A 13,010-nucleotide genomic window follows, 5' to 3' on the forward strand; every position below is an offset into this window, starting at 1 on the left:
TCATGCAAGTCTGACAAAATTTGCAGACCCTTCATAATTATGTTAAACAGACTATTATTATCTATGTGCAGCAAAAGCTTATTGAAAAGAAAGGGGAAACATCCACTGTATCAATGTTACCTAGTACTTTAGATAATGCTGCACACTTTGTCTCTCTGCTCCTTTTATAGTTGATTTTGCAGGATCACAGATTATCTTATGGTCTCACGATATACAGCCGTGCAGCTTCAGTTTCTAAGGCTGAGCAGGAAAGCACCTGTGTTATTGGAAGTAATACTGAAACAGTCAAAGCTGTTTACAAAGGAGGAAGGAAATGCTGCATGACTCCGGCTGATCCGACAGGTGCCCTTTAGTGAGGCTGAGAACAAAATCAATGATACTGATTAAATATCATAAAGTACTGTAACTGTAACTAATTTCATTCCTCCTGCATTTTCATACACTCTAAAATGCTGTAGCTTTGGTTTAATACAACAACTGTAGTGTTGTGTTTTGTCATCAGTTGTGACAAATTCTGAGTTCACTACTGCTCTGATTGGCACCTCTAAGGCCCATAGATAGTATATGCATATTATTAGCACTCAAATAAAGATCAGTAAGATTTTGAGCTGGTGAAGTGATGTTAACGAGTTATTTGTGTTTAGTGAAAATGCAAATCAACATTTGTATACTTGCAAAATAAATCTGCATCAGAAATGTTAGTGTGTGCTTGTGTAGAAAAGATTGGTACACTTACTCATCATTATCTCTTGCCACTGACAGTTTAGATTTTCATAACTAATAAAATACCTGACATTGCATTCTGGGATTGTTTTGCGTGCACTTGCTGAAGAGACTGTAGTTTCATTGTGAAAGTGGAAGTTTTAAAGGTGCTGTTGTATGAATAGATTCTCATACACAGAACTGACATCCTCATATAAAACGCAGGATTGTAAATGTAATATGAGACAGACCATGTGTGGTGTGTGTGATCATGTGTGTTTACATGAGAGGTGGGTCGTGTGCTGCCATGGGCTGTCCCATGTTTATGTAACGCTGGAAGTTTAGCGCCTGCCCCTTAATAAATGTCATGTGGACATTGACAGGGGCAGAAATGTCAAACAAAGTCAAACACTGTCAGATGCTGAGGCGTAGAGAATACTGAGTGAGTGGTAGTGAGGGATTTTGGACCCGGCCATTTTTTGTTTGAGATGCTTATGAAAACTCAGTCTAAGCATACATTTAATTTTAAATTAGGCATACAATTAATACAATTAGTAGCACCCTTAAAAAAAAAAAAAAGTTACACTGCTGTATTGCCTTGCTAAGAACCACACTGTTGTATTAGGGTTATTGACTGGCAGTTACAGAGGTGATATCAGCCAATCACTAATTCTGATGTGAACTAGCAACAGACATCAATCAAAAAGAAAAACCTGACAGTTTGATATCTGACTATAAAATCACTGGCACAGTTTCAGCACTGAAGGGAAAGTGATCATCAAGATAAGCCAACTCTTTTTGGCAGAGGAAGAAAAACAAACAAACCACATTGCGACTAATGGTTATTTTTGATTGATTCATTTTTCTTTTTCTTTAAGTATAATATTTTAATTTAAGTATATTATTATATGTCCTTCTGGTGAAAATATATCACAGTACCTCAGAACCCAAGGCAATATCTTCAATCTGCTGAAGCCAAAGCCACTTATTTATAATGATATACATTCTCATTTAGAAAATATAAAACCATTTTTTTTGGTAAGTTTTTATAAATTATCAAATCTGTTGGTGATTATTTTTGAGTCTGTGGAGTGATTAGTGAATCATTGCACTACTAGTATGTGTTACTATGGCTGCAGGGCCAAGCAGGAGTCAAGTAAACGTAGTTCCTGGAGAAACAGAGTGACACCCAAGTCATATGACACAGCAGGTGCAGTGTGCCTTATAAGCCAGAGAGAAAGAGACCATGTGTGGTATGTGTGATCATGTGTGTTTACATGAGAGGTGGGTTGTGTTGTGCATGTGCTGCCATGGGCAGTCCCATGTTTATGTAACCCTGGAGGTTTAGCACCCGTCCTTCACAAATGTCATGCGGACATCGACAAGTCAAGCGCAGAAGCTCGAGGCGTACAGCTGACTGCAGCCCAGTGGTCAGGACTGTCTTGTAAGAGGAAAGGTTCTTTTAATTTGGTTAAGTGAGAAACAAAGTCAGCTTCAGCTACAGGTGGGGCTGGGCGATAAAACGATTAAGATAATTATCCGATAAAACTTTTCCTGGATAGAAATTAAAGACATGGTCGATACAACATCGATAGAACTCATTCCATCCATGTTTTGACCGACAACACGAACAACCAATGATTGGCCGGATTATGACGCAGCACAATGTTTTAACTTCATTATTGCAGAAGAAGCAACGCCCCGTTTATCCAGGAACATAAATATGAATTCAGCAGGTTTTTATAAAGATCAGTTCTAAGTGTGAGTGATTAGAAAACAGCAGAGGAGCCGAGTCACTGCGAAGATTAATGCGCCTCAGTGCAGTGGTGCGGATTTCATTTATATCGCAATATATATCGATATCGACTGATATGAATAAAATTATCGTGATAATAATGTTTTTGCATTTCGCCCCACCCCAGCTGCAGGGGAACTGGGGTGGGGCGAGATTAAAATCATTACAAAATTGAAGCATTAAACTGGCACGAAAGGGAGAGTGTTTTTTACATCTTTGCTTTCTCTCAGATGACAAAGTAATGAGCCATTCTGTCTGGACAGCTTGTTTGGGTTTCTGTGTTTGGTCAAGAATAACATGGCATGCAGTGTTTTCCACACAATTAGATTGAATCTGTGGCGGTAGCTGGAGGGCTCTGTGGTGGTTGATTGTTGCGATTGAACAGTGAGCCTCATCCTCGCACAGACATACAGCATGCTCTCACATGCCCCCTGCAGTTACAGCTACAAAGACACTACCAGTGGTATGATGACTTTTGCCTGCCTGCCAAGGTCAGCTAAAATGTTGTGAAATTTTTGACGGTTCTCTGGTCCACTTGAGCGGCAGTATTTGTCTCTGTGGCAGGACGAATTAGACTGTGGCGGCCCACCATGGTCTGGGTAATTAATGGGCAACGTCGACAGTGTTGTGTTACAATTGATGTCAGAATCACAAATCAATACACTATGCATGACGTCTGAATTAGCTTGTTGTAGTGAACCTTCTGTTGACGGTTTCATGCGAGAGACCATGCTGAAGCAGACCAAGCTGAATTTATCTGAGTCAAAGATCCAAACTAAGACTTAGCGTGAAAGAGAGGAATCAGCTCGTTGTCTGTTACCAAAGCTTCTAAATTCCATTGTGTTTGAATCAATACTGAAGGGAAAATAACAGAATCCCAATTTGAGAGTTAACCAGCATGCAGCCAGTGTTTACTGGTTGCACCAAACAAGTGGAGTTTAATATAACAAGCCTCTCCTCTGACAGAAACCCAACAGAAAAACTGGTGACTTTGTTTATGGCTCGGCCAAACACAGCAAACGTTATTTGAATCAAGAACTCAGTCAATAATTGACCTCTTGCTATGATGGCAGGAGCAATAGAGATCTGATTTCATGCTGAGATATTATATTTATTTTCCACTGAGAAGAATTACCCCAAAAAACTACAATGCGGTTTTTTCGACATTTTTTTTTAGAGTTAACTGTTGTCAGTGTGAACTTTGTGACAAATACATTGGCTTGTTTTGACTCCTTCGCAATAAAAGCCACCCTATGTTATGTGTGCAGCATCAGAAGTAACTTAATATAGCCCTGAAGGCGGAGCCCGGATCAATGAGTGGACTATGTAGACAGAGAGGGAGTGGTAACTACTGTGTATAAATACTTTGACGGCTTGTTATTGATACATCCATTGATACATCCCTCTGCCAAGGCCCAACAAATACACTAAAATTCCATCAAGCTGCACCTAATTGCTCACATAAAAAACCTAAGAATTATAACATTACCACATTTGTTCAATTCAATTTCGGCCTTTTTTGTATATGTATCACTCTTTTCTATTGTCATGATTGCTGACCTCTGACTCAGTCCATATTGTGGACCTGTCATAACTCCCTCCACCCTGCAGGTAAACACCACGCCTTGGAAAGCTGCATGCAGAGTGTCAGCATCAAGGAGGCTATTTTAATCAGCGGGTGTTGGGCTTTTTTGAGAGGCAGCTCTTTTAATGATATGGTTGTTATGTAAGGCACTCATAGCTGGAGAGCCAGCAGGGAGAGGTAGACTAATGCCTTGGTTGTCCCTGGAGATGGAAGTTTGTGGCACAACAGAGATGTTTGGATGAGTCAAACACATTATTACAGTTGTGGTGTGTTCTTTTAGGCTTTATGTGCACAGTAAAATAATGGGAGATATAATAGATATTGAGCATGGGCCTTGGCTACAAAGCCTTCAAACTACCTTTTAAAAGTTTTTGTTTGTGTACAATGAGTTCATAGAAAGGTTTTTTCTGTCTGATATGAGATATTGTACCATAATAGCACTGCAGGTATTACCATATAATACGTCCTACATGCTCACCTTGGATTTCTTGGTATGAATAACAACAATAACTTTTGTCAGACAACTGTGGATGAGACAAGGTTCATAGAACAGCTATGCAGTTTATTTATGAAAGGGACAATCTGTCTATTAGTTTGCAGAGTTATAAGATTCATATTGTCTACTGTAGCAACATTTATGTGAATAGTTTCCACTTCCTCTCCTTGTAAAAAAAAAATTGAGCCGAAATATCCTGGATATTGGTGCTGCCATCTTGTGCTGGTGACGCCATTTGGAGTCAGCACAGTAGTGATCATGGAATGCAGCCGTGGTATTGATGTCCCGCGTATACAAGCGCTTTTCAAATCGCGAGTCACTCTCACTTGTCAATCATAATGTTTCACACCAATTTTATAGCATCAAATAACTAATTAAAACCAACTTAATCAGAAACATGAACATTTTAAACATAATTGATAATAAATACCTACGATGTCAGAAAAAACATAGTTGGGAATATTTTATTTGTATATTTTGTGTATTTTGAGATTTTAGTTTGTCCCATTTTCCATCTACTAACATGGAGGAGTCTGGGTTAATGACCAATACTACAGCCAGGAACTGAACCTGCCTCTGTATATATGGGGCTCCTGCTCTACAAGATGAGCTAACAGGCACCCAATCCCTTTTTCATTTTATCAGCCTCATTAATTCTACCTCGGTTTTAACCAATTCCCTCAGAATAGCAATGAGATTGGTAAAGACAACGTCTGTAACTTATCATAAATGTCTTGAGTCTGGATTGCTTTGTAGTCTTCTGATAGTGCTATAAATCTTGGTATCAGTTCTTTAATGAATTTCCTGTTGTATGAAGATGAAAAGGAAATGGTCACTTCATGTAGAAGCAAAAAACGTGACATTCACTATTTATTCTTTAGACACCGCTAATTTTAATAATATCCAGCTCTACTGAGCCAACACTGGACACATCTCTGTGAAGTGGGAACTATGTACCCCACACGGCAAATGAATGCAGCGATGTAAGGCACATTGTGAACAGGTCTTTTACAGCGTGTGTTAAAGGATCATCATTAAGAGTACATAAAGCTTTTAGCGCTTCTTCTATAATTTTTCCCTTAAAGCTCAGGTCATTGTTGCCTTTGCTCTTCTGAAATGACACACTATCACGTCTATTTTATCTTGTACTATTTTGAACCTTGCTGCAGGATGAAATCAGAGCCACTGATAAACTGACACCGACCCGCTGTTCCCATTCATATTCTGTGAGACGGATTCATCAGTGGCCAGGGAGAAGTGCCACACATATCAGCTCTGACATAAACAAGCCTTGGTTTTAAGGCCCGCGATCAATAACTGAATTTAATGTGAGTTAGAGAGAGAGGATTTAAGGTGACTGTGTCCTTTGTCATAAATACCTCTTTACCATTTAACAGTCTGGCAAAAAGATCAGAGTTAACATACCGCCTTACTTTTCATTAGATCACTGTTCTGCTTTCATCTTAGTGGCTGTCATCACTGCAAAGTTAACTCTGTATCATATGACGATTTATTGTCTTTTCATTACACAATTTTCTTCAATATTTCTTGAGACCAAGGTGTGTGGGCTTGTCGTGTTTCACACATTCACACTTGGAAATGTATCTCTGTCCTCTAGCGCAGTGTGAAAACAATACCTCGCTGAAGAACACTGCTTTTAGTGGAACACATTCACATTAAGATAATAAACCATTAAAGCAATGATATTTTAAAAGGCTTGATCCTGTTCCATAAATTCCAACTTATAAATTATAGTTCCCATTTCAATTTACTGCCAATGTAATTCCAATATTTAATGTAATCCATTTACAAAGATCACTTCCATACATATTCATCCCTTTTTAAAGTTCCCCTCCAATGAAATTCAAGTTTTGACCTTTTTAAAATGTCCATATTTTTTAATGATAGAAGACATATGAGCAAAATAAGCAGTTAATGCCATTGATGAGAATTTCCACTGTGAAAACTGCCACAGCTTGTAAATGAATGCTGCTATTTTGCACAGAGTCTGTGCGGGTTAGCCAGAGTGTCCTCCTCACTGACACTAAATAAAAAGACAACTTTGAAAGGAACAAAACAAACATATACAGCTATAAATACACTTAAAGAGAAAGATAGGAAATAACTAAAATCGTATCTACTATATATACTAGGGCCATATTCTTGTATACACCGTTGCTAGGGATATTTTGTACTTTTTTAATGCAGACTATTAACCATGATGCAACAGAAATGACATCAGCGGCATGTTTATCAATAAACGGCACTGACACAAGGCTGCCAATGAACATTTGCTGTTGAATTTATCGGGGCTGTGTAACTTGCAGCTCAGAGGCTTGTAGGGACGATCTGTTTATTTCTTTGTGCTACGACTGATTCATTATGAACACGTCCTGTTCAGACAGTTATTAATTCATCAGGCCCCTCCAACTTTCCTGTTGAAATATTGAGCGTATCCCCCTGAGGGACACCACTATCTAGAGCATGAGGTGCTGGTGTCCAGTAACACACACTCCTCTGGCACCATGACTAACACAATCTCTACCACATTGCTGCTCTTCTAAAGAGCGTAAAGGTTTTGTATGCTCTTTAACACCCTTTTTTTAATTTCACTCTGCAGAGCATTTTCATGCCTGGCTGTTGTATATGAGCTTGGGCTTATATGAAACCTATGAATACTTTACGTTACTGGTTATTTTTTTGTTGAAAAGGACACAGAGCCTGCAGCACCTGAGGATGCTGACATTGTGTAGTCAGCCTCCAAAGAAATTGCCAAACTTCTGCAAAACACAGTGAAGGAAATGTTAATATATATATATAAATATACTCACTGAATAAATTTTTCATTTATCAATTTGTGATAATGAAGTTTCTAAGAAATGTTTAGCTGTTGCTGCGTCTCTTGCATCTTAATTCTGTTTCAAAGAAAACTTTGCACATGAAGATCTCAGTTCGAACTCCCCAACATGCTTTTTAAAATGCATATTGTAGCAAGTAGCAACACATTTAAGGGACCTAACGAGTAGTATGCTTTTCTTACTTGACTGACAAGTATATGCCTGTCACATCTGCATCAATTTTACCTGTGCTGTTCTGTCAGCGACTTAAAGGGATAGCTTACCTAAAAATGAAAATTCACCCACCCCTCCATCCGCATAGTGGTGAGTAGACAATGGGTGAATATTCATTTTTCTGTGAATTATCCCTTTAGCTCCAAATTCCAGATTTAGGAGAGAAACAAAAGGGAGCAGTGAAGCCAAAATTAAGGCAAAAACACTCATCAAGAAAGTAAAACAGCTGATGGTCATGTTTCCTGTTAGTGATGCTGCCATTAGTTGTCGTAACTCAACTGACAGGAGGGAGCAGTATAACAGTCTTTTGTATGAACTAACAGGAAGGTGTCTACATGCAGTGCATTAACTATAATTGGTCTATATTTATAAAGCACTTTTCTAGTCTAAATGGCCATAAAGTGCTTTGAAGCACAGTTTTGCCATTTACCCATTCATACACTGCATCTATATGCTGCACTTCCTATATCTCTATCATGCATCACTCATACACTGCCGACACAGCCTTCAGGGGCAACTTGGGGTTCAGTGTCTTGCCCATGGACATTTCGGCATGAGCCACCGACTGTCTGTTTAGTGGGAAAACATGCTCTATCTCCTAAGCCACAGGCACCCATTGATATGATCAGTTTGATGTGACAAGTTGTGTGTAGGTCTCGTGCTGTGAGCTAATAATGACGTTGTGAGTCCCTGTTGTGGAGCCTGCTGCTGCCGTGTCACTGGGTCTCTTGGGAAAACTTGTAGTCCTGTGGGATTTGATCTTCTGCTACATCAACCAGGAATCGGTCCAGCGTGAGTAATGTGATCTGCTAGTGAATGGAAAACGGTGCTGCTACTTATCGATTGTTGTCAGAGACGGGGAAAGGAATCGCAACCTTTCCACTCAACAGGTGTGTTTGCTGAGTGTGCAGGATGGTCCTCATCACTGCATGTTATTAGTAAAGGAAGCATGTCACTCATTTCGTAGGAGATGGTGTCTGTTTATTAAATACGAACAACATTCCATTAACATGTCCCCATCATTGTCAACAGTCATTGACAGCTCCCCCACACACACACAAACAAACAAACAAATGCATACACACACACACACACACACACACACAGACACACACACACACAGACCCCCATGCCACCCTGTGTTGTTTACCCAGCCCAATGCTTTTTTCACTCTGCTCGAGGCTTAGACTGACTTACTGGGTCTATAACTGATGGAGGCCCAGGCTTCCACTGTCCAGCATTTTGTGCTGAGCCAAACAGTTTGCCCCACACAGGCTGAACAGGAAGGGTGGGGCGGGGCGGGGGGTCCTGTAGTCACCCCTCACATTCTACACAGGGCTGGGGAAAGTCAGGGACGAAGGCCCATCAGGGTGGGGAGGTGGGACAGAGCTTCTAAACCTGCTACTCCTCTGGGGAATGATCGGCTTGTGTGGGCAGTACATGTGAACGGATCAGGGGTTGAAAATCCAGGGTGATGCCTACACAGTGTTAACAGTGCAACCTCAGTTGCTAATTTTGTCTCCTTTCTCTCCTCCCTGTGTCACTTCAGTCATAACCAGAGGACCACGGCGTTTCGCCATCCTGTGACCGGACAGATTTCTCCAGAGAACATGGATTTCATCCTGCAGGAACAGTGAGTGATTGAGTTTACTTCTCTGCTGCCCCATCTATTCGAAAAACTCTCTGCTGTTGAAATAAAAAATTGATTTGGTGTCAGATGCTCTGGGCCACATTGACATTCTCCAGCTGCTTTGAGATATATCGACAATGAAATTGGCTAAAATATTGTTTCTATTTTCATTTTTGATGTGAATGCTCCAATGTGAGCTATGTAGTTTATCCCCTCCTCTGACATGATGAAATGATACTGGAAATGAGGAGCATCTGAAGCATGTGAAGAAGAGAAATCCACTGCTCCTTTAGTGACTCATGGTTTGTTATAGTGTGATTTACTGCGGACGCCTGACGTTCTATTTTACAGTGACTTAAAAAAATCTTATCTATACCTTAAAGTTATCACTTGCATATTTTTTTACTAAATACTCTTTTTTACTGAGTGGTTTGATAGTAGGGTCTTTGAAAAGTCTTGAGTTAAGTCAAGATGTGGGCAGTTCAATTCACCAGCACCGCTTCTGAATCAGAAGTGAAAAGAGAAGATGTTGGTGGAATCGTCAAGGACAAGCAGTGCTGCTCTCACTGTCTGGGGATGCTTTAGCAGGAGTCCGTAAAGTGTTTCTCTCTCTTCCTGTTTAGAACATCACAGTTGGAAAGTGCAGCTAAACCTGGGTTACTTTTAGTTACATCTGTTTTTCTTGTCGGCTCTCTTGTCGAGAGTTAAGCTGGGCAAACACTGTCATTTTAGAAATGCTACTGTTGAATTCCAACAGACGCTGTACAAGTATGTCATCTGTACTGGAATGCCAGGATGATTTATGTGCTCACACTGTACAGTCCGAACGTCAAGCCACAACCTGACTAGTGTCACTGTACGTTACTGTTGGCCCCTCCGGACCGGGCTGGTTATTTTTAAAAGAGAAAGTTGAAGTTTGTTTGCCTTGACAATGCTTACAAGGAAGAAGCTACTTGGCCATATGTGCCATTCTGTGTGCTGAAACTAAGAAATAGAGGGGACATCATTGTGATGGGAGGAGGATGTATTGAACAGACAGGCATGCTGTTGCAACAGCTCGACCAGCCTGGGCTCCATGTTTTCTGTCCACACGACTCAATATGTTGCCATGTCCTGGTTTTTCTTTCTTTGTGTTTTGCTATTACACAGAAAAAAACTACTACTACTAGCGATTCTACTCTGGAGCCTACTTCAGAATTATTCCTTGTCATTGGTGAGTCAAACAATTCTACAATATTATTTTAGTTTGTCTGCTGGTCGTTGTCTGCAGAGCTTTTTATTAACAGTTTATAGTGTTAGAGTGAAGTTCGAAAACTTTGTGTTCATCCTACCTGGTTTACCTTCAGTGAAGATTTTAAAGTCAATGTTTTTCATAAAATGAAACTGAATACGCTTTATTACTGTTCTTGTGTGTGGCTTTTAGATAAGTTTGAATGATTTATCTGGTTGTAGATATTGCATGTCGGCTATTTCAAAAGCCTGTTAGTCGACACAATCTTGTTCACAGCTTTTCAAAAATAATAGCTCTGTAATTCAACTCGATATAAAGCATTGCAGCAACAAGTTGTTTTGACTTTGAAGACAAATTGCTATTGAGGAAGTGATCGTACCAACCGGGAATGTCTGTGTCAGTCCAATATGGTGAAAAAAAAGTTGTCAAAATAATCTGGCGGTGATGTGGGCAGTTTGACCCAGTTGCAGATCACTGCTGTAGTTTAGACTCGGTCCACAGACTGAAGGCACACTCACCCCCCACTGATTGCTACAGAGCACTCGTCTAGTAGGTAGATTGATCTACAGACAAGAAAGTACACAAGGGTATTTCCCAAAATGTCAAACTGTCTCCTTGAGTGCTTTGGATAAATCAAATATTTTAAAGTTGCACTTAGTAATTGTCCACATTTGTTTGTTAGTTCCCTAATGTTGTTGAGAGGTGTTATCATCTGTAATTACAGATATGACCAATCAGCACACTGATGTTTATTTCCATTTCCCAGCGTGCGGTGCTCTACCACTTTAAGAGACCTGGTTAAGCAGGTCTCTGTGGAATAAACAAGTCAGAGTGCTTACTCTCGCCTCTTTAGCTGACAGTTTGTATTGCACTCCAAGGGCTTTGTTTGTGCAAAGATTTCCTGCCAGTGACTAAACCTGACACCTGACTTTCACCACAGTAAAGAGACTCTCGAAGGTGTCAGTTACTAGTGACAGGACACTCTTTTCTCCCGCTCGCCCAGACTGTGATATAAGTCAATGAGATGGGGGAATTAAAATAAATGCATCCTGTAGTTTGAATATAATACCATCCAAAAACAAGAAAAAAACCCTCAGGCAAAGTGTTGTTTTACTTTGAGAGCCTTTTGTTACATTTTACAAAAGGGCTTGGTTTGTTCAGAAGGTACGTGTCTCGGGCTGCATCTCTGAGAACTTTTCTGTTAAGTAGTTTGGGTGGAATATAACTATATATATGGTATATAGTATGTTTGACATTGATGCCTTGTTTTCAATTATTTCTTTTATTGCTTTTATCCACTGTCGAGAACCAGACTGCAGCTTTATATTCTCCAGTTCCTCTTCCTCGATCAATGGTGAAAAAATCCCTTTGTAGCAGTCACATGGTTCTTTGAAATATTTGAGCACTGGCACATTTGCACTAGATGGGTCAAAGCCAGAGTCCACAGTGTTTATGGGGACTGTCCCATAGGTCATCTGTGCAAGCAGCTTATTATCATAGTTTTAGATTTTATTGTTAGATGAACTTTAGCTGCCATATAATTTTGATGGGTGTAAAGGAGGAAGTTGTGTGGAAGATTAAAACTAGAAAGCTCATTATGAAGTGTGTTAGGAGACTTAGACGTTAGTATAATAGCTGCTATGGCTAAAAACTGTTCCACTGTGAAAAATATTTGAATCCTCTCTCCATCACTTTACTCCATAACACCACGGTAGACAATTTTATACTGACATCTGTGTTGGCCAGTGATATTCTAATCTGTCCTGCCAAAGTTTAATAATTAACTTTCTAGCAGCCATTTTTGACTTTTGCACTTGTGCATTGTAGATAAACCTTTAAATCTCTGATGGATGACTAGCTGTAACTAGTGTGCTTGTCAAACAGCTGACTCTGCTTCCACCGTTCTGAAATCAGGTGTCTTGCATGCATTATTATACACATGGACAGCTTTATATTCGATTAAGAGGTTTGAGACAGCATATGGTCACACACACACAAGGGGTGCAGAGAGGGAGAGGGTGTGCGACTGTGAGAATGGTGACAGGAGCAGGGTTAGTTATCACTGTTGCTGTGAACTAGCTGTGAAATATTTGTGCAGTTCAGGCTGTTCCTCAGTAAATAAGTGCTACAGGTCCTCAAGACCCGAGACAATTTCCTGTGCTCTCACTGCTCCCATATGTCATGGCAGCAGAACTGCTCTCACATATTGTGCTGCTCCGTCAACTACTGCTGTCATATATAACTATAACAACAGGATGGTAAATTACAGTGTTATTCACTCATTTACTCATTATTGCTATTTTAACCCAGAGGATGGACTTCTGTCACACACTAGTCTGCCTCCCCTCTGTCAGTCACTGCTCTCAGATGCACTTGACTTCTCTCCCTCCACTGCCTTGGTCCACCTCACAATAAGTAAGTAAGTAAGATAACTTGGTGTATGTCTAGACCAAATCACAATACCTTGATGTTCCATATTTATTGAATGTGCCCAAGCCTT

At 40.1% G+C, this 13,010-nt stretch overlaps 1 protein-coding gene across 10 annotated transcripts in view; it reads left to right on the forward strand.

The window, feature by feature from the left end:
* plekha7a (pleckstrin homology domain containing, family A member 7a) overlaps window positions 1–13,010 on the forward strand; it is a 125,384-nt gene that overhangs the window by 54,248 nt on the left and 58,126 nt on the right. For all 10 annotated transcript variants that reach the window (XM_035156316.2, XM_035156313.2, XM_035156314.2 and 7 more), the window contains one exon: window positions 9,199–9,282. In XM_035156316.2, coding sequence (XP_035012207.2) covers window positions 9,199–9,282 — 84 coding nt within the window. The remainder of the gene's footprint in view (window positions 1–9,198; window positions 9,283–13,010) is intronic.

The sequence above is a fragment of the Hippoglossus stenolepis genome, chromosome 5 (genome assembly GCF_022539355.2).
Source record: "Hippoglossus stenolepis isolate QCI-W04-F060 chromosome 5, HSTE1.2, whole genome shotgun sequence".
NCBI lineage: Eukaryota > Metazoa > Chordata > Actinopteri > Pleuronectiformes > Pleuronectidae > Hippoglossus > Hippoglossus stenolepis.